This window comes from Botrytis fragariae (genome assembly GCF_013461495.1).
Source record: "Botrytis fragariae strain BVB16 chromosome Unknown tig00000163, whole genome shotgun sequence".
NCBI classification, from domain to species: domain Eukaryota; kingdom Fungi; phylum Ascomycota; class Leotiomycetes; order Helotiales; family Sclerotiniaceae; genus Botrytis; species Botrytis fragariae.
In genome coordinates, this window is record NW_023500999.1 from 958613 (window position 1) to 981335 (window position 22723).

General features: G+C 42.4%; 10 protein-coding genes across 10 annotated transcripts; 6 read left to right on the forward strand and 4 right to left on the reverse strand.

Annotated features, from left to right (window-relative positions):
* Positions 1 to 790: 790 nt before the first annotated feature.
* Bfra_009870 (putative nad dependent epimerase dehydratase family protein) lies at positions 791 to 1710 on the forward strand (the record flags this gene model as incomplete). Its single annotated transcript, XM_037340206.1, has 2 exons — positions 791 to 829; positions 913 to 1710. The coding sequence occupies 2 exons, from the start codon at positions 791 to 793 to the stop codon at positions 1708 to 1710; spliced, it is 837 nt and encodes a 278-aa protein (XP_037189429.1).
* Positions 1711 to 2082: 372 nt separating this feature from the next.
* On the reverse strand, positions 2083 to 2388 carry Bfra_009871 (uncharacterized protein; the record flags this gene model as incomplete). Its single annotated transcript, XM_037340207.1, has 1 exon — positions 2083 to 2388. One exon carries the CDS (start codon positions 2386 to 2388, stop codon positions 2083 to 2085), a length of 306 nt encoding a protein of 101 aa, XP_037189430.1.
* A 1188-nt stretch (positions 2389 to 3576) lies between these two features.
* Bfra_009872 (uncharacterized protein) lies at positions 3577 to 4277 on the forward strand. Its single transcript, XM_037340208.1, has 3 exons — positions 3577 to 3809; positions 3877 to 3978; positions 4033 to 4277. The coding sequence occupies exons 1-3, from the start codon at positions 3660 to 3662 to the stop codon at positions 4135 to 4137; spliced, it is 357 nt and encodes a 118-aa protein (XP_037189431.1). The 5' UTR covers positions 3577 to 3659; the 3' UTR covers positions 4138 to 4277.
* A 1112-nt stretch (positions 4278 to 5389) lies between these two features.
* On the forward strand, positions 5390 to 8742 carry Bfra_009873 (putative sulfite reductase flavoprotein component protein; the record flags this gene model as incomplete). The annotated part of the gene is made up of 2 exons (XM_037340209.1): positions 5390 to 5461; positions 5521 to 8742. 2 exons carry the CDS (start codon positions 5390 to 5392, stop codon positions 8740 to 8742), a joined length of 3294 nt encoding a protein of 1097 aa, XP_037189432.1.
* A 5405-nt stretch (positions 8743 to 14147) lies between these two features.
* On the forward strand, positions 14148 to 14957 carry Bfra_009874 (uncharacterized protein; the record flags this gene model as incomplete). Its single annotated transcript, XM_037340210.1, has 1 exon — positions 14148 to 14957. The coding sequence occupies one exon, from the start codon at positions 14148 to 14150 to the stop codon at positions 14955 to 14957; it is 810 nt and encodes a 269-aa protein (XP_037189433.1).
* A 311-nt stretch (positions 14958 to 15268) lies between these two features.
* Positions 15269 to 16659, reverse strand: Bfra_009875 (putative gtp binding protein and negative regulator of the ran tc4 gtpase cycle gtr1p protein; the record flags this gene model as incomplete). The annotated part of the gene is made up of 3 exons (XM_037340211.1): positions 15269 to 15372; positions 15420 to 16175; positions 16227 to 16659. 3 exons carry the CDS (start codon positions 16657 to 16659, stop codon positions 15269 to 15271), a joined length of 1293 nt encoding a protein of 430 aa, XP_037189434.1.
* A 256-nt stretch (positions 16660 to 16915) lies between these two features.
* On the reverse strand, positions 16916 to 17196 carry Bfra_009876 (uncharacterized protein; the record flags this gene model as incomplete). Its single annotated transcript, XM_037340212.1, has 2 exons — positions 16916 to 17048; positions 17084 to 17196. 2 exons carry the CDS (start codon positions 17194 to 17196, stop codon positions 16916 to 16918), a joined length of 246 nt encoding a protein of 81 aa, XP_037189435.1.
* A 217-nt stretch (positions 17197 to 17413) lies between these two features.
* Bfra_009877 (putative fumarylacetoacetate hydrolase family protein) lies at positions 17414 to 18937 on the forward strand (the record flags this gene model as incomplete). Its single annotated transcript, XM_037340213.1, has 6 exons — positions 17414 to 17435; positions 17500 to 17735; positions 17791 to 18106; positions 18157 to 18253; positions 18302 to 18505; positions 18721 to 18937. 6 exons carry the CDS (start codon positions 17414 to 17416, stop codon positions 18935 to 18937), a joined length of 1092 nt encoding a protein of 363 aa, XP_037189436.1.
* Positions 18938 to 19558: 621 nt separating this feature from the next.
* Bfra_009878 (putative paf acetylhydrolase family protein) lies at positions 19559 to 20710 on the forward strand (the record flags this gene model as incomplete). Its single annotated transcript, XM_037340214.1, has 1 exon — positions 19559 to 20710. One exon carries the CDS (start codon positions 19559 to 19561, stop codon positions 20708 to 20710), a length of 1152 nt encoding a protein of 383 aa, XP_037189437.1.
* Positions 20711 to 22031: 1321 nt separating this feature from the next.
* Bfra_009879 (uncharacterized protein) lies at positions 22032 to 22445 on the reverse strand (the record flags this gene model as incomplete). Its single annotated transcript, XM_037340215.1, has 1 exon — positions 22032 to 22445. One exon carries the CDS (start codon positions 22443 to 22445, stop codon positions 22032 to 22034), a length of 414 nt encoding a protein of 137 aa, XP_037189438.1.
* Between the last annotated feature and the right edge of the window lie 278 nt (positions 22446 to 22723).

A 22723-nucleotide genomic window follows, 5' to 3' on the forward strand; every position in this document is an offset into this window, starting at 1 on the left:
GGTTCCTGGATTGGACGGGAATATGATGATAAATGGCTGTTAAATGAGAAATGAAAATTATTATTATGTATTCGAGTGCTGTATTGCTCTTGGTGATTTTTTACTCACCAAGTCTCCATTGACCAGCATATCACTATAATTTCTATTCTCAAAAGTTACTAAGTCCAATGTTCCACATACCCAGACGGCATCACGACGTTTCTGTGTGCCTACATGCTGTATCCCTTGAAAATCACGATGATCACAAAACCGCATCTAGTACATCTTTATTTTCATTCCTAGAATCGCTATGACTAAAGGTCACAAGAACCCCAAACTTCACAAATAAGGAAAACTTCGGGACTTGTTTGGTCCAAGTGGTCCAAGAAGAAAAAACCCCAGGCAAAAATGATTACATAGGTATCGTTATCGCCGAAAATGTGTGGCGAGGAACAAAGCGTTTTGCATTCCAGCTGGGGTGAGTAGAGTGGAGATGAGATGAGATGATGGCATGGCATGGCATGCTCGGCTTTTGAGAAGGGAAGCTCGGAGGGAGGGATAAGAATTTGGGGGTTTGTGATTAGGTAGGGATTTTTTGTTGTTGTTTTTTAATTGTCTTTGAGATTTTGAGAGTTTGATTTCTCAATTGCTTTTTTGTTGGCTTTGTTGTATGCAAACAAATATTGTAAATTTTATATTGGATTTTGAATTCTGTGAGCTCTGTACAGGAATTTGAGAGATTGAGAGATCAGGATATCGAGTGCGATATATATTGTACGAAGATAGGAAAACGAAAAGTATAGAAGATATAATGGCTTCAGCATCTATCGTAGGGAGTACCGGTCTTGTCGTACGTCTTCCTTTCTTTCTTCTGCCTCTCCTCTCACATCCCCCTCTCCTGCTTTCCCAAAATACTAACACAACACAACGCAGGGCTCCCATATCCTCTCTACCCTCCTCTCTCACCCCTCCATCTCCAGCGTCCATTCCCTCTCGCGCCGCGATCCCAAACCCAGCACCACCTCTCCCAAACTCCACCCTCTCACCTCCACGGACACAGCAACATGGTCTTCCCTCCTCTCCTCCATCTCTCCCTCTCCCCTGCTCTTCTTTTCCGCACTTGGAACTACGAAAGCGCAAGCGGGTAGTATCGAAGCGCAGCGCAAAATCGACTATGATTTAAATCTCGAGCTAGCATCTACCTTTTCTCAGGCCGAGACCACCACCGAAAATAAAGAAAACAAGGAAAACAACAAAATCTACATCCTCATCTCCACCCACGGCGCGAACCCCTCGTCTATGATCCCCTACTCCAAAATGAAAGGCGAGCTCGAAGACGCAGTTCAAGCTTTACTAGAAAAGAAGGAGAATAGGGTTAAACATGTTATTATCCTGAGACCCGGGTTGATAGTAGGAGAGAGGGAGGATTCACGACCAGCGGAGTTTGTGGCGAGGAAAGTGGCGGGGTGGATGGGCTGGGTAAATCCGGGACTGCAGGATTTTTGGGCGCAGGATGCGAGGGTCATTGGGAGAGCGGCGGTGGAGGCGGGGGTTAGGGCGATGAGGGGAGGGGATGGGGAAATGGGGGAGATTCCGAGGGTGTGGGAGCTGGGGCAGAGGGATATTGTTAGGTTGGGGAAGACGGAGTGGAAGGGGGGGATGGGGAGTTGTGATGGGGAGTGTGTGATGGAGAGGGGAGTGAGAGGATTGGGATGTGATTTGTTCGAATAGATGGATGTAGGGATAGAGTTTTGTTTCTTGGGTAGAGGATTGTGTTGTGTTGTTGGGTTTTGTACCACCTTGGATAGGTTTATTGTGTATGCATTTTCAGAGGCAATGATTTACTGATTAATTCATCGGATATAGATTCCTACTATTGATTTTCCTCTTTTCATTTCTTCATTCTTTTATCCTTTCTGTTTTCTCCAATAATGTACACGAAGTATCGCAAATCCTCATCACTTTCCACTCATCCTCTTCCTCTATTTCTTCCCAAACCCACTCCCCTTCCTTCCACTCACATTCTTATCTCCCGGACTCCTCTCCGCACCTCCCTCCTGCTCCCCCTTGGCTTACTCACCTCCTGATTCGCCGGACTCACATCTAGCGGATTCCCCTCCCCCCTTTCCCAGCTTCAGACTTCTCGGACTCGGGAGAGGTAATGGAGGGATCGAATGCGGCGGATTCTTCGCGCGCGGCGGCATCGTCAGATCCGGATTTGGAGTATTCGGTGGGGGTGGTGTCGATGGAGTCTTTGTGTTGGGAATCTTTGCGGGGGAGGAGAGAAATGGGGGTGCTGATGAAGGTGCGGGTGGTATTGGGGATGTGGTGAGAGAGGAGTGTGCGGGGGAGGTGAGAGCGTGTGCTGTTTGAGAGGCGGAGGAGACGAAGGAAGGGAGTTGGAGACATTTTTGGGTTGGGTTGGTTGGTTTGATGTGGTGTGATGTTGTGCTGGATTGTGTGTGTTGTAATTGTAAATCTATCAATCGAATTAGCTTGGTGTGCAGAATCAGATATGATCTCATGCATTGAGAATGCACATATATACTGTCGATGAATATACATAAATCCAACTTACATTTTCAATCAAGTTTGATTTATATCGCGATCAATTGAATCGTATTTGTCTCTTTACTTGTTTATCGATTTATTTGTTTTGTTTGTAAATATGTTGGGAAAATAGAATCGACAAGATTTCTGCACTCTTCAGATTCCCAAAAATGACGACGTCATTGTCGTTGAGGAGCGGAGCTGAGAGCTACCCCACATTTATATTTTGCCTCTGGGTTTGGGTGGATGTGGTGGATTACGGGAGTATATTTGGACATGAGTATTATAGAGTATCGGATACCTAGGTAGAGAGGTACTTTTGATACAGATTGTGTAATTGCGAAATACTAGGTAGGTATATGTGCTACATACTTGGTGTTATACTACATTGTTGTTTCGAGGTTCATTTCGCGACGAGGTGGATTGAATATAGATAAATGTACCAATATGTACTTTGTAAGTCATTGTGAACAGCGACAACAGCGAATGCATACGTACCTACGTGCTATGGACTACCTACTGCCTACTACTTATTACCTCCTACCAGCAAGCCAATGACTTTCGGATTCGGAGAGGAAACTCTTCTATGGGGGTAATGAGAATATGGAGTAGTTTCGAGGTAACTTTTCACTCATATCGAATTCTTACACGACAAATATGTACTGAGTACTATAGGTAAACAGTAGAATCAGAGCATTTAGATACTCAGATGTAAGTCTTACCAACTTTCCCATGTAGATTTGGGAATCGCATTCTAGCTACACATATCTAGGTATAAATTTAGTATGGAACATTCCCCGCTCTCCGCATATCACATCACATCATTTGTTGTAGGATAGATCCGTGAGACAATAAATAGCGTGTGTGAAATACGAAGCATGTATGCATGTCAATGAGGAAGTCCAAGATGGATAAGGTTTGAAAGGAGATATTTCTCCTTTTGGTTGAGATTCGTCGTCACTCATCGTGGCGTTATTAGTCTTACCAAGTAGTCTTGATGTCATGATTTAGTATGACGGTGTCAATTCACTCACTAGGTATTGAGAAGGAAAGTTCAAAAGTAGACATTATTCAGGATATAAACCTCTTCCACTTCCCTTCAATTATAATCTGCATACAAATCATTCAAAATGTTGCGCACTATCTCCAGAAAGACTTTCTCCCAATCCACAAATACTATCTTCAAACCTTCCACAACTCTTTTCTCAAGAAACATGGCCGATAGTCGTGTTGAAGCAGCTTCTCAAGTTGCGGGTGAAAAGAAAGATACAAGTCCATCCGTAAGTATTGGAATTTTCTTTTGTGATAGATATTTTCGAGTACAACAAGCTGATTTCATAAATCTAGAACCCCTCAGTCATTTCATCTGCAGGTGCTATTGGCAAGCAATTCAACCCCGATGGAAATATTGGACAAGTTGGTGAGAAGATTGGTGGTCCATTCTCAAAGGTAACATTCAATCGTATACTTGATTTTTCAGATCAAAAGCTAATCAATAAACAGGATGGCGCTATCGGTTCCCAATTCGATGCCGCGAAAGATGGTCTCGCTGGACAGGTTGAGAAGGCGGTTGATGGGCCAAGTAGACCTGCTACGGAGAAGAAGTAATGGGTTACGATGATGATGAATAGGGTTGATGATGAATTCTGAAGCTGTGATTATAATATAGTTTTGAGGGGTTTCCACAGTCGACGGATTAGCTATATGTATTATAATGATAAGTAACGAAACTTGAGTTTATTGATGAGTGTCTTGATGACTTTTTGGTGCGTTCAAAACAAAACAACAATATTTCTTGAAGATGTCCATGATTTATCGAAAGTAGTATGATCATACTTGATCCCTGGTGATATCCCAAACCCCTTTCCATCATGTGTGTTTACTCATCGACTTCGATGCACAACTCACTTGCTGTTCATATTCCTTTTGTCGATCTCGTTTGGGCAAGCGATTCAGGGTATCTGTGGCTTGTAACTCATCCGCTTCGAAGGTTGACAAACATCTAGACTGTGAAATAAAAAGAAACCATAACTCCTTGAGACTTTATTACCAGCCCAACATGTCCAGTTGAAGCCATTGCATGCTGACTTGGCTATCACACTTCTCATAAATGAGTTATGATCATTCAGAGGGAGAAAACAAGATTGATCTATGTTCGATTGACAGAGTTACTTGGGTATGAAGGTATCAATATCATCAACTCGCGATTGAATGATACAACAATGTTGACAATGCCAGATTCGAAATTCCCAAATTAGCATCGCCATGGAGAATCTGGAGATCTGGAGGACTGACTGGAGAACAAAGAAAATCTATTGGTCACCGTTATCGGTGTCGGTTAAACTTTCTTCCTTCACATCCTCGACAAGGGTGTATAATTTAGTCGAAGGCGTTTAGCTTGCTTGTGATTGCGTGCTTTCTCGTGCTCTCACCAAATTTCACTTCTTTCACTAATATCAACCTTCTGATACGGTAAGTGAAGAAAGAAAAGATACTCTCGGTAGGTTCACCAGGTCTAAATGGTAAAAGTGCATATGATTTGACTTGATTTCCTACCCTCTCATTACTAAATAAGGCGATTTATCGGAATCTCGGTTTTTCCATTCCAATTGATGGCCAAAGATTATACATATCTCAGACTAATAAATCTTTCCCTCTCAAAGCTAAGTTGTGAAGGGATAATATCTCCTTCGATTGAGTACATTGTTGTTGTCTTTACTTTATTTACAACACACTCAATCTCTTCATTCTAGAAGAATTGTATCAAGTCAATTTGTCTTGAAGTTTCCTTTCTTGTATTTGCATTCTTGTCTTGTCAAAAGTTCTTCAAAGATACCCCGCCACCCATCAATCCGCAGAAATGGGGGCATCAACAGATTATGATCAAACCAAAGGCATAAACACTAAGCCAGAAGGTGACGGATCTAAACAGGTAATTCAAAGCAACAATCATATAAACTTTCTAGAAATGTCTAATCATTCTCTTTGCAGGAACCATTTGGAAAAGATACCCTCAACTCTACCTGGAATTCCGAAAATGAGTCCTCTTTTCGCACTTTCTCCCAGAAGTCTTCCAATCTACCATTTGGACAATCAATCGAATACGATGCGATCAGTGGTCCTACCTATGTTACTGCACAAACTCTGGTTCAACAAGTAGCATATGCGCTCTCCGATAAGATCTTCTCTTATTCCCCAGAATCCTTTGATTTGGATGTTGCTGTAAAGTCTTGGGCTGCGGCAAATACAAAGAATGCCAATGGATACACTACAGAAGTTTCTCCCATGCAGACTCGCTCTGGCGCTGGATCAATTGCTCTTGGATACATGTTTTCAAAGGATTTCGACTTGACCAAAAGACACATCCCTCAATCACTTTTGGCCTCTTCTTCCAGCCTGCATAGCCTGCGTTCAACTCTCGATCAACTTTCTCTACTGTACTCTGTCGCAAACCCATTTGTCGCCCACGTTGCCGCCGTTGACTACGCACCGGGATCTACTGGTCTCGTTACTGACTATGCAACTGCTTTGACTGTGGCAGAGGAATTGGGACTTGGTTTGGTTTCTAGTTCATCTGCATATGAAGCCCAACATATGTCTCTCTTTTCTACCCTGTTGGCGACTATTCTTCCCACAATTCATACTTATGATGGAATCACTGTTGGTCGTGACACCCTTCGTGTCATTGACATCCTTAGTCAATCTGGTCTTAGCAGTTCCTATAAGACAGTTCTTGAAGAGATATCGAAACTCGGAAAGAGAGCTGATGCTGAAAGTAAGGTTTCTTCACTTCTTGAGGCTTTCAACAGCGAGCTTGGTACATCTTATGGGCTCTTTGAGTACAGCGGACACGAGTCACCTGAATCCGTTTTGGTTGTATTTGGTTCTGTTGAGAGTTCTCTTGCCACTCAAGTCGCCAAGAAGCTTTCTGCTGAGGGCGAGAAAGTTGGTGTTATTAATGTCAGAGTCTACAGACCTTTTGTAGAGGAAGCTTTCTTGAAGGCTCTTCCTGCATCAGTTAGAAATATTGCAGTCCTTGGCCAAGTTTTGGACGAGACGGCCGCAACAGACGTTTCTGGTCACTCTAACTTATATGAGGATGTTTTGGCAGCAACGGTGTTCTCCGATCAATTCACAGCTTCTCCAAAGGTAGTTGATGTTAAGTACGCTCGATCGCAAGTATTTACTCCTACTTCTATCGCTAGTATCTTCCATCAGCTCGGTGGCAAGTCCTTCAACGACTTTGTTTCACTATTGAGTGTTGGACAAGTTCAACAATATTCATTCTTCGATCTTGAGGATTCTGCTGCTGCTACTGCACCTTCTGCCATTAGCAAACTTCTCTCTGGCGATTCGGCTGGCAATGTCCTTATCAATCAAACTCATGACAACTTCATTCAAGGTGGTGTCGTTAGAACTGATATTCGAAGCTCAAAGAAGTCAATCGAGGCTGCTTATCCAGTCGAAGAAGCCGATGTTACCTACATTGGAGACGAGAAACTTTTCAAGGAGATTGCCATCTTGCAGAATGTCAGATTGGGTGGAAAGATTATTGTCAAGCTTCCAGGTGTTAAAGACGAAGATTTGGAGAAGAAGATTCCAAGCTTTGTTCGTAACGAGATCAAGAAAAGGGATGTCGAATTATTTGTTTTGGATCCAACTTTGTCTGAAGCTCTTGAGAAGGAACCTGCTCTTGAAACTTTGTTCGCTGAGCTTGCATTCTTGAAGGTTGCTTGCCCAGAACTTCTCGAGTCTGGCAAAGACAAGCTCGCCGCTATTAATGGAAGCCAAGAGCAATTCCAATCTGCAGTAGCCGATCTTGAGAAGGTTGTACGCAAAGTTGAGATTCCTGAGACTTGGGCTGAAGTCGATGCTGAGGCTGAAGCCCTCAACCTTCCTGTAACCATCAAGTCCAGCAGCTTTACTGGTTTCCAAAAGGAAGATACTGAGGCTCCATCTCAGCTTCGTGATTGGCACGCAGCTGCCAAGGGCCTTCTTTTTAAGGAAGCTTATGGCACCAAATCTGAACTTCGACCAGATCTCACTGCTAAGACCTATGAAATTACAGTGAAGGAGAACCGTCGTTTGACCCCTATCACATATGACCGTAACATCTTCCATATCGAGTTCGATTTGGGAACTTCTGGTCTTAAATATGATATCGGTGAAGCCCTTGGTATTCATGCTGTAAATGATGTTGCTGAAGTTGAAGAATTCATGAAATTCTATGGTCTCAATGCAGATGATGTCGTCGAGGTTCCATCTCGTGAGGATAACAATGTTTGGGAAACAAGAACAGTCTTCCAATCTTTGGTACAAAACATCGATATCTTTGGTAGACCACCAAAGAAATTCTACGAAGCTCTCGCCGAATTCGCTTCTGACGAGAATGAAAAGAAGGAACTTCTTACCCTTGGTGGTCCAGAAGGTGCCAATGAATTCAAGCGTCGTGCGGAAGTTGACACAATTACTTATGCCGATGTTCTCCTTGAATTTAAGTCTGCCCACCCATCTTTCCACGACATTGCCCGTATCGTTTCACCAATGAAGCGTCGTGAATACTCCATCGCCTCTTCTCAAGCCGTCAACCCAACCACCGTCGCTCTCATGATCGTCGTCGTTTCTTGGGTTGATCCAAAGGGTCGCGATCGTTTTGGTCAAGCTACACGTTACCTCTCTTCCCTTCCTGTCGGATCAAAGGTCACCGCTTCCGTCAAGCCTTCCGTTATGAAACTCCCAGCTCTCGACTCAGCTCCTCTCATCATGGCTGGTCTTGGTACGGGTCTTGCCCCTTTCCGTGCTTTCGTTCAATACAGAGCTATGCAAAAGGCTCAAGGCAAAGATATCGGTTCTATCCTTCTTTACATGGGATCCCGTCATCAACGCGAAGAATATCTGTATGGTGAAGAATGGGAAGCTTATCAAGATGCTGGCGTCATCACATTATTAGGAAGAGCTTTCTCTCGTGATCAGAAACAAAAGATCTATATCCAAGACCGTATGAGAGAAACGGTTAAGGATATCATCCAGGCGTATATTAAGGATGAGGGATCATTCTACTTGTGTGGTCCTACCTGGCCAGTTCCAGATGTTACAGAGGTTCTTGAGGAAGCTATTAGGGAAGAAGGTAGAATTAGTGGAAAGAAGGTTGATGGAAGGAAGGAGATTGAGAGATTGAAGGAAGCGGGTAGATATGTTTTGGAGGTTTATTAGATCCTTGTATGTGTGAGGTGTTGCGCTTAGATTGCGGATTGGAGGGGTTGGTTGTTTCAAATGTCTTTAGAATACGGTCGTTAGATGGAATTACTTAGATTGCGGATAAATTCTACATGGAATCAACATTATAGATTTTGGAGAGATTTGGAATATTTGAACTCGTTGGTTTGGTGACTGATTGCGTGCTTGAAACACCCTGTCTGTTATACCTGGTTCTATATATTTGTTGAATTTTGTTGGCGTTGTGGTTATTAATTGCTCGCGTTTTGACAGGAAGAATATGAGATTGATATTTTCACCAGCTCATGGTCGAAGTTAGAACTCTTTTTTTTTTTGATATTGTGGGAGAGATTCTGAATGAGATGTTGGACTTGTTCGTGCTTCTCTGGATTTTACCCACCTACCTCATACGAGTTGAACTTAAGCGAATGCAAGGGGAGATATGTGGATGGATTTGATGGATTTGGTAGGTCACTGGGTAGTCTTGGTGATATTTGTGTTCTTTGAGGAGTTGTGTAGTTGGGTATGAGATGGTGTGTTATTTCCATTTGTGGATCTAGATGTAGATCTAGTGATTGCCATTGTTACTGTTTATTGTCATTGTCATTGTCACTGCCATCGTCATCGTTCGAAAGATATTGACACCATCATCACTCCATCTTCGCTGTCACTCAATTTTCTCTCGATATAACGGTTATTGTAAACTCGAAGTCAGATCTACAGGATCGTGCGATTGGGTGGGGATGTGTGTATGTATGTATGTAGGTATTTGGGTCAATCTTAGGGTTGTTGATGTAAGGGAAGACTGGTCGAGAGCATGGTGCACAGCGCTCCTTGTTCACATTTGATATTCTTTCCTGTTGCTTTGTGATGGGGGAATTAGTTTTGGGGAGGATGGTGGGTTTATGCAGAGGTGGAGTGGAGGTGGAGATGGAGATGGAAGTTTGGGGAGGGAGAAGAGGTAAAAGGGAGGGGTAGGATATTCACTTACGCATATCTTGAACAGCTGGAGATTGCAATCAATACCCGTGAATACGTGCGGGTATTGGCTAGTTGAATCAAACTCTTCCTCGCGGATATTCACCAGATTCTAATAATGTACACAGTCAGGTACATTGGCTTCTTGAGATTTGAGAATTGTCTATCGAGATAGGTATTTAAGTGGTCTGGCTTTGGAGATAGAATGGGTAGTGACAATGAGAGGTAATGAAAATGGCAGGATGATGGACTGAGTGGCTTGGGGTTGGGGTGTTGATGATGGGGATTTGTGAGGGAAGGTGTTGTTGGAATGAGGGTTTGGAATGGAGGGATTGGGGTTTGAGGTTAGATAGAAATTGGATAGGAAAAGGATTGAGGATTGATAATGATGATAATGATGATAATGATGATAATGATGATAATGATGATAATGATGATAATGATGATAATGATGATAATGATGATAATGATGATAATGATGATAATGATGATAATAAGTATGAGTGGCAGTGATAGGATATACCGTACTATGGTGAAGTGAGTTGAGATGAGATGAGATTAGAGCATCTTAATTGAGGGGTTTCTAGATCCGTCGATTCGGGTTGAGGATATATAGCTTTTTGGCAATACATATTGTTGTCGTAGAACATTGATGATTTAGATATAAAACTCGCGTAAGTACAAACATGTATATATACCATCACAACATCCCTTTCCTCTTTCTAAAAACATACCACTCAAATTCTTACTGTCATCCCCCAACATCATACTCAAATACATTTCAGCTCAGTATCTACTATAATCCCTCCACTCTTCCTCCTATCCGCGTAGGTAAGTATACAAGATCTCGGTTTACATGTGGTAGAGCGCGGAAACGGCTATCGCACTCCTGCCATTGTGTAGTTGATCTGCTGATTGTAATCTGCAGAAAATTGAGCTGGGGAGATTGGGGCTTCTTTTATAGAGATAGATTGAGGGTTGAGGTTTGAAGGTATTAGGGAGGGAAAAGGGGAGTGGAAAGGAGTGGATGGGGATCCACTTTTTAGGGAGTGGGGATGAGGAAGGGAATTATGTGGTTGTGTACATGCACATGGAAATTACTCAGAAGGAGAGGGGTATGTTGATGGTATCCACTACTCGAAGAAGGATCTTTTTTGACTACATGTACATGATTAAGCGTAGCTTACATCTCTAGTGAATCCCTAATTCTCCTCGTACTACTCCACATCTGATACCCGAACCTCTCATCATCCCACGAATGGGCTGAGGAGCTCAAAGTTTTGTTATTTAAGGACTCCAGCTTATGGACACTTTTGGTTCCATACAGATATTTTGGTGTGGATTATTGAGAAGTTATGGGTATGTCTTGATTTAGAGTAGTGCACAACTGTGATGATGTTGTGATTTGGGATTGTGAAGACGAGATTTGAAGGACAGGGGGTTAAGATAGGGGAGAAAGAGGGGAGGTTAGCATGAAAATATATATTGGACAAATGGTAACAATGAGAAGTAGGCCCAGCGATATTTTAGCATCTGTCTTATTCTGTCTGATATGATGATGTAGCAAATTCCTCAACTATACACTCTTTCAAACTATGCCATGACTAAACACGTGGAGCAATAACGCGGAAGAAGCACTTTTCTCTTCCTGATATTCGATCTTTTTATTATCGGCGTACTTGTGGTCCCCAAAACTCAGTCATCGGGGATGTCTAATATAGTGGAGAGTTCATAAAAATTGGAGAAGGATTGGAAGAATCTGTGTACCTTTCCACATGAAGAAGCGACACAATCCACTCACGAGTAGAATGTAGAAGCGGATAGAGAGTCTATCGCAATCGCATACACTTGCTAAGTATTGATGAGAATTCAACAGAAGCTGGGGTCTGTATCCATTATGTAGAAGCTACCCACCCATGCTGATGGGAAAACAAGACACTTTATGATTCACTGGAATGATAGCTTTTGCACACTAGCTCTGAGCTGGTTTCTCTCATCCCTTATTTGAATTTCGGGTTCTCCCTCTTTCTACCAGCGAGTAAGAAGATTCAGTAACTTTCCGATCATGCTTTACAAGTTCAGCTTGTGAGAAGTTTGGCTTTTCGGGTTGCTGTTGGAGGCTGAGAAACCAGACTTCCATAATCCCCCGAAGCGAAATCTAATCAACGGTTTGGATAAGAGTAAAAGAGCAGGAAAGACAGTGATCGTGTGAAGTGATAACGAAGAAATTCTCCGGTGATAGTCAACTTGGATGAGAGAAGAATTTATCTTGAGGTCCTGAGAGGGAAAGGTTTGATTCTCATTTTCGGGACTGCCCCATATAGTGTTAAAAGGTGAAGAGTATGCTTTCCGCACAGCTTGAATCTCTTTTTTCCCAGCCCTTTCAAGAAGTACGGTATCTCAAGGACGATGAATATAGAATATATATAGCCAAGTAGTGACAGACTTGACATAGTTATCTATCAGACTTCATTCAATATTTGAGCTGTAATGTCCATTGAACAAACTTCTCCCTGGGATCCATGCATACGCAGGTATTCTGTGTCAAAAGGAAGATCCAGTGAATAAGGCTTGATATCCACTTCCTGTGCATGATAGTGCAGCATACCTGTTTCCTAGGACATGGACTACCAAACTCGAGCTTTGTGGATATATGAACTGCTGATTATAGAGATTATTTGTGACATTAAAGATTTGCAGCACACACTATGGAACGATAGGATGATTTGTGTCAGTGGCCCAGCAGACTACTATTCCTGGGGAACTTATTGTGTAGGTTTGTGTTCTGTTGGGAATATACTTCGCAGAGGGGGGGAGGGTAGGAAGAAATCATTAATCATTAATAATGGTGATAATATGGTGATTAGAGAATAGTATCATGAGCGACAGTGATAAGAAGTAAGTTTGTACTTATAATGCAACTCCGTGGGCTCCTTGCACAGTTACCGTCAATGCCGCAGACAACTTACGTGCGTGACTCCAGAAGGACATAAAGTCGTAACAGTGATCCAATTGCAGAGGCCGTCTTGCGCATGCTGCTTTGGATTTTTTTAGTCTTTATGTGGCACAAAAATTCAAGCACACCTACCTGCCTCTTAAATATGTAGGAAATCAAAATACCTTTCACATGCCAAATGTTAAAACGCAAACCTCATTCACTCTTTAAGCCCCTGCCACTCCTATTCCATAGAAGTTAGTCTTATACCTAGTATTCACTCTTTGATCACAAAGTCGATGCCACAGAATCTGCATGTGAATACAGAGCACATACCACAAAAAACAATTTTGTTGCATATCTGAAAAGCCAATTCAAGATGTTCATTGGCCTGTAAACTTTTGAAAAAATTGTATGACGTCGATACCTTGTGCTTGGACCTTGAGACTCCACTAATAATGTAGATCATATAAGACGCGGTGAATATGATCTGAGCAGTATCGCAAAATACATCAATGTTTATATAAGTACTTTTATTGACTGGAGTGAAATAAGATGCTCATCGAGAAAACGTCAGGTATTTACTTCCACGCGGCTCTAGAATTAGTACTGCACTCTCATACCACCATCTCAACACTTCCATCATAGTAAGGCATAGTCAAAGTGATTGATCTTCACCAAAGAGAACTAATGTGGTGTACCAAATGCACCGTGCTCACTCAAACCCCTGAACCAAAGGGGACTGTTCCCAATAGTACTTTCTCGACACCTAACTCTAAATCCTTTCTAGCTAGTTCACGAGCTAATGTATGGGTCATCGGTGTCCCAAAGTACTGGAGGCTAGTATACATGGCGGTTGGCCAGCCTAGCGTGGGGAATTTCCGAAATTCCGGGGTACCCGTGCTATCAATCTAGGAAACTTGGGGAAGATAGCTTTCTGTGACTATGGCGTTTGGGATGTGCAGATAAAGTGACATAAGCGATATGGGAAGCTTTCGGGATTTGAGACCTGAATTGGATCTTGCAGGACTATGGTCATTGACTGGTCAGATCTTAACTCGAGGCTCTCGCCAAACGTCAAGTATTCCCGGGTATTGTAATGATCTATCTTAGTTGACCCTTAAACGTATTCAAGATACCCATCAGGCAAATCGGGACCTAACCTCAAATAAGGACACTAATCTCAAAATCATCACTTCACATATCTGATACCCAATGACTGTGATTGACGATGCATTAGAGCGAAAGTTTAGTTCTAGTTCGACACGATAAGCGATCCATTAGCTCCCGACATCAGAACCCTTTCAACTTAGCTCCATCGTTGTCTCAAGCTAGTTCGAACATTCATTTGCACCAGTAAAACCATAATGAATTCCCCCAAGAATCTTGAAATCAAACGTTCCATCACCATAAAAACTTCAATTTGTAGGATATTCATCCGTAACAGCAGACAACAATTCGACAAAGACTATATCAACAAACAGCAACCATGGCCGACCCAAACCGTCTCCACAAGATGTTCATCAGCGATGGCGACGACATGTGTAGAACCTGCAGCTACATGCTTCTAACTACCTACGGTTTATTTGGACTCATCACGCGCGGATTCGATCATGGATGGATCCATTACCCCCAAGAACCCATGTCATTAGCCGAAGACGCCACATCTCCATGTAGTACTCCTCCGAATCCCAAAAGTCCATATGACCTCCAACTCGTGGGTTGGGGGTGTCACTTCTGCGCCCTCGTTCTCAGTGATCCAAAAGCAAGCCAAAAAGGCTCTCAAGTTACCCACCCCTCAGTCGCTCACAAATACGTCATTGAGAAACATCATGAGTTCCGGCATATCGGCTTTCGCGCAATCATTGTCAATGACGCGGGCGAGGAGGTTGAAAATCCGTTTCGATATCGAAAGTTCTCGTTAACGGGCAAAAATTCAGATCTTCTACAGATGACAGAGGTGGTGGAATATTTTCATAAGAATCATCTTCACGTGGGAGGTATCGCGGTTGAGAGGGGGAGTGAGGTGTCTTACACGGTCGAATGGCATATTCAGATGGGCTCTCTGTATCCGGGCGTGAGTGCGGAGTACCCATGGTACCGATTCACTGGTGTTTTTGATTTGTCCAGAACAGGAGGGTTAAAACGAAAGGGCATAGGAGGAGTGTTAAATCCCAGGCAGAAACTCCCTCCGAGTAATCTCCGTATTTGCGACGAAGAAACTCCTGCGGAGGTCGAAGTATGCAATATCCAAATGCTAAGCACGAAACTGCAAAGTCTTATGCTACAAGAGGAATGAGTGTCATGATTTTCTTGACCGGCGTTAGGAGTTTTTGGCAGCATGGATACCCGCTTACTTGGTAGCCAAAATATTGGATTTTCTGGATTTATTAGCGATCTGGGAGGGGGGAAGATTCGCCTAGTATAAACTTGGATGTTAACATAATTTTTAAAATTCGTCCCTGTAACCAAATTCAAAGCTCGAGATGTAGTTGCAATCTTCAATAATACACATTTAATCAAACAGTTTGAATTAATCACGAGAGCAATGAATGAGAATCTGGATAACTCTTGACTAAATATATTTGCAATCGCTTCAGCAATCTCAATCTACTTCGATTGCTCCAGAAGTGCTCGCCCATAATCACCTCGGTTAGGCAACCTGTTGCATGTGTGAATGTGACATCTTGCTGGACTTGTATTTGTCAAGAAAACTAAAACTGGGTTAGATATGTCAAATAGGAGAAATGGTGAGACTTACTTCCACAATGAAAATCCAATTCCATAAATGCCACCGGGCTATGGATACGGTAGTAATAAGGATCATCGTCTCCAAATTCTCCGATCCAAGCGAAATATGTTTCGTCAAGATGTTTCTTAAATAGTGCAACCCTGTGCTCCAAAACCGAGTCGGGATAATACTCATTAAAAGATTTGAAAAGCTTGATGATTTGCTCTTGCTGATTTGCTGGAAATTCGGAAACTGGACATCCTTCATATGGGACAACCCTATTATCTTGTCTTGCACCACCCAGATGTCTTTCGTCAAAAGGATTCCACCTATCAGCTGGCAAACTCTTCCCATCCATACCCTTACTCAGAGTTGCCTTTTCTTGTAATTCTTTAGGTAAGCTTTGCATCAAGCTTAAACTATCCATCTCCTCTGATCTAAATAACCTCAGGCCAGCATGTGGTCCCTCGTCAATTCTATCAGGTTCTGCTCCCATGAATGTAGGACCAATTACCATTCTCTTTCCGAGAAAAACTACACAAAAACACAAGTGATGCCCAAAAAATGTGTATCCGAATGGTTTGGTCATGGATGGTGTACCAAACAAGCGAAAGTTGTAGGAATGTTCATTGAGCACTTTTTTGCCGTTCACTAGATGTCCAAGAAAATCATTTGTGAGGCAACAAGCGTGAATTTTTTCATAGCCCTGCTTAGAGGATGAAGCTCTAAGAATGGCGTGAATAGCGTTTTGAATCTCTGAGGAACACTCGTCGAGTCGTAGTCCACCTATTTTTAGGATAAGCATGAGATTAAAATAGAGGCATCTTCACTCCTTACCTGGGTTCATGTATAATTCTGGATTCGACCACAGTCGAAATTCATCATCTGTAACATTTCCAAATTGAACCGCTTTTCTTTGATCTTCGCTCAAGACCTTCAAAAACTCTTCTGTTTTCGTAATCACCTCCTCCGTTGGCGCACCTTCATCCTCTGCATAATTATACAGCGCTTCTCTGACCTTTCCGTCCGATGTGAATCCTTTGTATGGTTTCTCTAGATTCTTTGCATCAAGTCGGTTAATCAACCAAGCCGGAGCCTCAATTTGCCTTCTAGACTCGCACCAACTTAATGCTGTATGATCTTGTATCCCAGCAATGCGCGGATGGTCTGGGGAAGGTATGATATCGCGAAAAGGAACAGCTGCATCAGAGCGAGGCTTTGTAGGGTCCGAACTCTGGATATATCCTGAATTCTCTGGTAAAACTGCCATATCTGCTATAGATTAAAAGAACTTGGAATTATGGTATAACTTTGGGTCTGAATGTGTAGAAAGCTTGTATCACAATGGGTTGTCTGAAAGTTTGAAGGAGGAATTGGTCTGGATATGAACGTTCTTCAATTGATCGATCTATCACTACTGGCAGAGCCGAAGCATGACCTGACAATGATGATCTGCCCATGGCTTCAGTCAATGTGGAGAGCTTGCGGAATAGTGAATAAGAGCGTACAAGTACGAATTGAATTGATCAAGTGGACACTCCACTGTTGTTGAAGCTTGGGATTTTGCATTCTGAAGCTTCGGGGTATTCAATGCTGAATAATCCCCACAAATTAGCGTGCTGAATCCATGAATTCCCCTCAATCTCCCCACCCCTTCCACTTCATAACTTGTGGGGACTCTCGTCTTTTCTTACGCGTCCACGCTGATTGCAACACTTCCCGTATGGATATCGACCGAGAGAAATTGACCATGCACGAGGAATGGTGACAGGTAATGATAACACTGTATCGGGTCAATTGTTGCCATGATGAAGGCAGTTGAATCGGCTTCCATCAAAGTGGGGTGAAGAAGAGTAGGTGGGGGGTGTGAAGCTCATGTTTGTCTAAATCAAAAACAGTGCTCTTCAGTCTCTCTCTTTCTTTCAGTCCCAAAGACTTTACTTACTCAATTTCTGTTCCTCATTTTCATTTTCATTACCATTGTAAATACTACGATATACCAGTATCTCAACCATACATCAGCCATGCCAGTATCATCATTTGAGCGTACGTTGTTCCATAGTCCCATCAAAATACTCGTTTCGACAAGATAATTGACATGGCATTCTAGGTCTCGTACGATTTGTACCCAAATCTTCCGAGGAGGTACTCATTGGTCAACCAGTAGACTCAGATATCGATGTGGGAGCTGCAATCATTGCAGGAAAGGACGTGAAAGTTGATGTATACAGCGGATCATCAGTCTTAGAACCAGGCACTTCAACTGGAACAATTAAAGAGATTGGAAAACTCCTATCTCCCCTTGCAGAGTCTGAAGTTGGCACAATTAGATGTATTGGACTAAACGTAAGAAACACTTCTCTGAAATCCATATACATAAGGAATTGACTAAAAAATGCAGTATGTCCAACACGCACACGAAGTTAAAATGGCCATCCCCGATCTGCCAACGGTTTTCATGAAGCCTTCGACCTCTCTCGCAGATCCATATCCGTCCCCGACAGTTATTCCAAAGTTTGCGTTGAAAGATGATTGCTGCGATTACGAGTCCGAGTTGGTGATTGTGATTGGAGAGAAGTGCAAGGACGTCAGCGAGGAAGACGCATTGAATTATGTTTTGGGATATACAGCAGCAAATGATGTCAGCAGCCGTGCTAGTCAATTCGCGCAAAGTCAATGGTGCTTCAGCAAAAGTTTTGACGGGGCTTGCCCAATTGGTATGCCATTCCAATTCGTTTTGGGGGAATTGAAGTTAACAGCATCCTAGGTCCAGTTTTGGTATCCACGAAACTCATTCCAGACCCATCGAAACTTCGAGTTAGAGGTCTAAAGAACGGAAAGGTTATGCAAGACTGCGGAACAGAGTATGAATATCCGATCCCAATTTCCAGCCGTAAACTGACCAATAACAGTGATTTGATTTTCCCTGTTGCGAAAATTGTTTCTTTCCTCTCGCAAGGCACCACAATCTTGCCAGGTACTATAATTTTGACCGGTACTCCAGCGGGTGTTGGTAATAGTTTCACACCAAAGGAATATCTGAGGGAAGGAGATTCATTCTCGGTTGAGATTTTACCACATATTGGAACCATGATGACCAAGTTTGAATATCAAAAGTAAAAATTTGGATTTAGTGAGTCTAGGCGATATATCAATCAATATATGTCAGCATTTATCCAAAGTTCCACTAATATTCATTTTGCAATTTGAGTGAACATGATTTATTATTCACTCATGTGCTTCCGTCGTCCGAAAACCTTTCTCGTCGCGTTTCAGATCGACAGAATACTCCATGTGAGTCTTCCTAACCACTGTATGAAGCTGCAAATAGCAAGATGTCCAGTCGTGTCCTTGAAGCTAGTCTTCTTCCGCATCTTCTCCTTCTACCTCTTGCTCTACCTCCTCCATTCCTTAGTAGCGGCCTTCTTCGTACTGGAGGTCTTCGGATAGGTCGGACCGCCACCGGCCCAGCGGGTCTTCTACGAGTTTGTCTTCCGACTCGAACGACAAGGTCTAATCGAGGAGGCATTTTCGCTTGCTATGTGTGATTGGCACTGAGCGTTGTGTGAAGTGCAATGGTTCGAATGAACAGATGTGGTAAAGATCCTGCTCTGCCTTGTCACAGGGGATCTATCCACTGGGCTATGATGAATTAAGCCACGACATTATTGTCACCAGGTTGCGATCAATGAAGACTCCCTTTCAAAGCTTAGAGAGGGGCTTTTGCATTCTTTCTTCCTAAAGTTAAGGCTGTAGAAGTCTATAGTATTGGAATCTTAGTTTCAAGAACAAGATGCCGAAGATGATACGATTGGGCATGTTTTATTTGCGGTAGAATGCTCTACAAGGGACTGCCAATCTTGCAGGGCTGATGCACAGCCACGAAGCGTATTATGTAAAACGTGCCCAATTTATCACGAATGACATCTTACGGTTCGTATTCTAGCATACAGACGTTATTGAATAGCGTAACGGGTCAAAAGTGCATGATTACGAATATCTTCAATAATGGTCTGCTGTTATGCAATTTGTACTTGCCGAGTACCGCTATTTCTAGGCAGACAAATTTGTACTTGCGGCTGAGAAACTCGAATTTTGTATAAGATCATTCAAGTAGACGGCTTCGTTGTTTGAATTGACCACATTGATTAACATCAACAAAAAGCAATATGACTTTAATCACAAAGAAAATCTGCTGGCTATTTCTCAATCTTTCCCATGCCGTCTATGGCATCATTCAAGCACCTCTACTACCTGGGTCTCATACCCTTGGCACCACCACTCTCCAGGTGACGGACTCGTCTACTTCTCGCAGTCTAATGCTCTCCTTGTTCTATCCTGCATCCGCCAAAAATTCATCTTATACATTTGCGCCCTCCTTCCCATCAGCCACGGCTCTTTATTTAGCAGAAAGCTACTCTCTCCCTTCCGCTATTCTCCAAGAGCTTGCCTCACGTTCCTACAATTCCGCTCCTATTCTTCTTTCCCATAACAATTCATTTGATTTCCCAATCCTTCTCTTCTCCCCAGGCTATGGGAATACGCGACTTGCTTATACTGTCATTGCCGAGAATATCGCTTCTCTGGGCTATTTTGTCATCACTATTGATCACCCTTTCGATGTCGAATTCATCGAATATTCAAACGGTACAATCGCAACATGGGAAGACGAGGATTTTGATAACTATACCGCTGGAATTCCATATGTGAATGCTCGAGTTAAAGATATGCAATTTGTGTTGAACTCCTTCTCGGATCCATTATTCACTGCTCAAATTCCTGGCATCGAGAATTCCTCTTCCCATTCATATGGATATGGAAAATTGAATGAGATTTTCCAAACTAAAACAATCGGAACTTTTGGTCACTCATTGGGCGGAGCTGCAGCTTTCCAAGCTATGCATGATGATTCCCGTTTCTCATACGGAATCAATCTCGACGGTGCAATCGAAGGCAATGTCGTACAAAGCGGACTCAACAAACCATTCATGATTATGGCGAATCAGAATCATACGAGAACAGAAGAGAGAGATCCCACATGGTATGAATTCTGGGCCAACTCGGTGAAGCTGGGAGGTTGGAAAAGAGATGTAAGGGTTAATGCGACGCAGCATGGTAGTTATACGGATTTGGCGGTTTGGGCGACGGTACTAGGATTAGAGGGCTTTGAGGATTTGTTGGGGACGATCAATGGAGTGAGGATTTTGGAGATAGAGACGGAGTTTGTGGGTGAGTTTTTTGGAAAGTGGTTGAAGGGGAAGAGAGGGAAGGTGTTGGATGGGCCTAGTAAGGAGTGGCCGGAGGTGACTTTTGATTTTTGATTTTAGGAAGGATAGATTAGAATTTTAGAGGTAGATTCGATGAGAAGTGGTGTTGTAATCCGTATAGTTATGTTTACTGTGTAATGTATCTATATGTAATGTATCTAATGGTATTTATGTAGTGCAGTTTCCGAGACTTTTGATATTATCGAGATGTGAACCTGTACTTCTGACCTAATCACGATAAATGGCAATCTATGATCGAAAGATACTTGAAAATGAATTGCAATTCAACTCAGGACAAGCAATGGAATTTTTAGCGAAAAGAAATGTGAGAATGGAGTCTGGACTTTGATTTGAAGTTTTCATCCTGATGGAAACAAGCGAAACTCCCTTGCATTCACTTTCGATATTCACTTCGCCAAATCCTTCGACCAATCAGATTCTATTACCATCCCGTGGAAATCTTTCGTTGCATATCTGCTATAGCGTGTTGGGCCTGTAGATGCCTATAATTCGAAAGCTTTGCTATACAACATAAATAGTCAGATATTGAGTCTATCATAAGAGTGTGTGCACATGAAAACAATCCGATACTGCCTCTCGAAGCCTTCATGATGGAAGTGCAAATGTGCCTGAAAATAACACCTTACTTATATACATTGTATCTGATAGATAACTATTTATATACCATGGCCTTTCTAGACATTGTGTATCTGATAGACATCCTGTGACCCTATTGATGCCAATATAAAAGTCGAAAGAGCTCATATTAAAGTAGTGAAACTCAGCGTTGGTGAACTTCTGCGCAATCACAATCGCATTCACACTCACACCCGAAACATCAATTTAAAACTTCGCAAATTTCCATTATTCTATAGCTATGTATAGTAGTTCGATGTTGATAGTATATAAAATAGCCTTATATTCAGTCAAATATATTGCTTATAATATGGAGCTAACCCTCTTTGACAGTCTTTCGTTTTCACCAGTCCCTCTTGGCTAGATTTATGATAAATTATCTTCTTTAGGGAGATCTTTAAACTATGTGACACTTTTCGACAATGAAAATAATCAACTCCCCGAGGATTGAAAATTTCCCTTTGCTGAATACCACACACCCTTTCCTTACAAGCCCCATACTTCTACATTTCAGAATCTGCGTCCTCAAATTTCTGGAAAACTTCGTCTTCTTACTAGCTTTAAAATAATAACAACGTATAATTTTTCGAAACGGGCCCTTATTTGCCCATCGCATCGACCTTGATGTCAGACTGATCTATTATGTATTTCTTTCTGAACTCTGCCTTGATCGAATCTCGAATCTCTATCCACTCCACCTCCTATGCAGTCCGGGGTTTAAAACGGGAAAAATGTCATTCTACGGATTGACAGCATGATTGTATTTTTCATCTAGAGCTTGAATTTGCATCATGCGAGCCACATCCCGCTGGAAGTCTTCTTCCCAAATCTCCTTTCGAATGACATTTTCATGCTTTTTTCTCAAATATAGCTCCCCCACGAGTCTCTGTCTTTCTGCTTCCTCGAGCTTGTCAACTTCAGATTGGTGTTTCGATAGCTCGTAACAAGTGATAATAAGGAATATCCAAGTGAGAACTGTAAGAATAATCAAAGTGACGAGAGGTGTGGTGGGGAATGGGTATCCTCCACCGTCGGTAATTGTGCAGCAGGAGGTGGACTTTGTATCCGTTGCGTCGAGATTTGAGGTAATGATTGTAGGGGAAGGGGTGGCAGAAGTTGTGAACGAAGATGTTATAGGGCTTAAAGTCGCCATGTTGTTGGAGAGTGTGAGGGCCATACTTATACAACTTGTATTACAATGAGCGATCTTTTGGCTTCTACTAATTGGAGTGATATATGTTTTCAACGTGCCAAAAAGATGAAGTGACAAGCATGATAAAGTGTACGGGGGAGTAATCCAAAAGAACACATCACTGGTTGTATGATCATTCGATATGACATATTCATTGGTCTTATACTAGTGGAAACCTTATTTTTGACACGATTTTGAGTATACTATGGAGAGAGCTAACCGTTATGAACTTAGGAAGC

Coding starts and splice junctions, on each gene's coding strand:
- Bfra_009872 (XM_037340208.1), top strand. CDS start 3,660: ATGTTGCGCACTATCTCCAGAAAGACTTTCTCCCAATCCACAAATACT. Junction 3,810..3,876: donor AGAAAGATACAAGTCCATCC/GTAAGTATTGGA, acceptor TCATAAATCTAG/AACCCCTCAGTCATTTCATC. Junction 3,979..4,032: donor TTGGTGGTCCATTCTCAAAG/GTAACATTCAAT, acceptor ATCAATAAACAG/GATGGCGCTATCGGTTCCCA.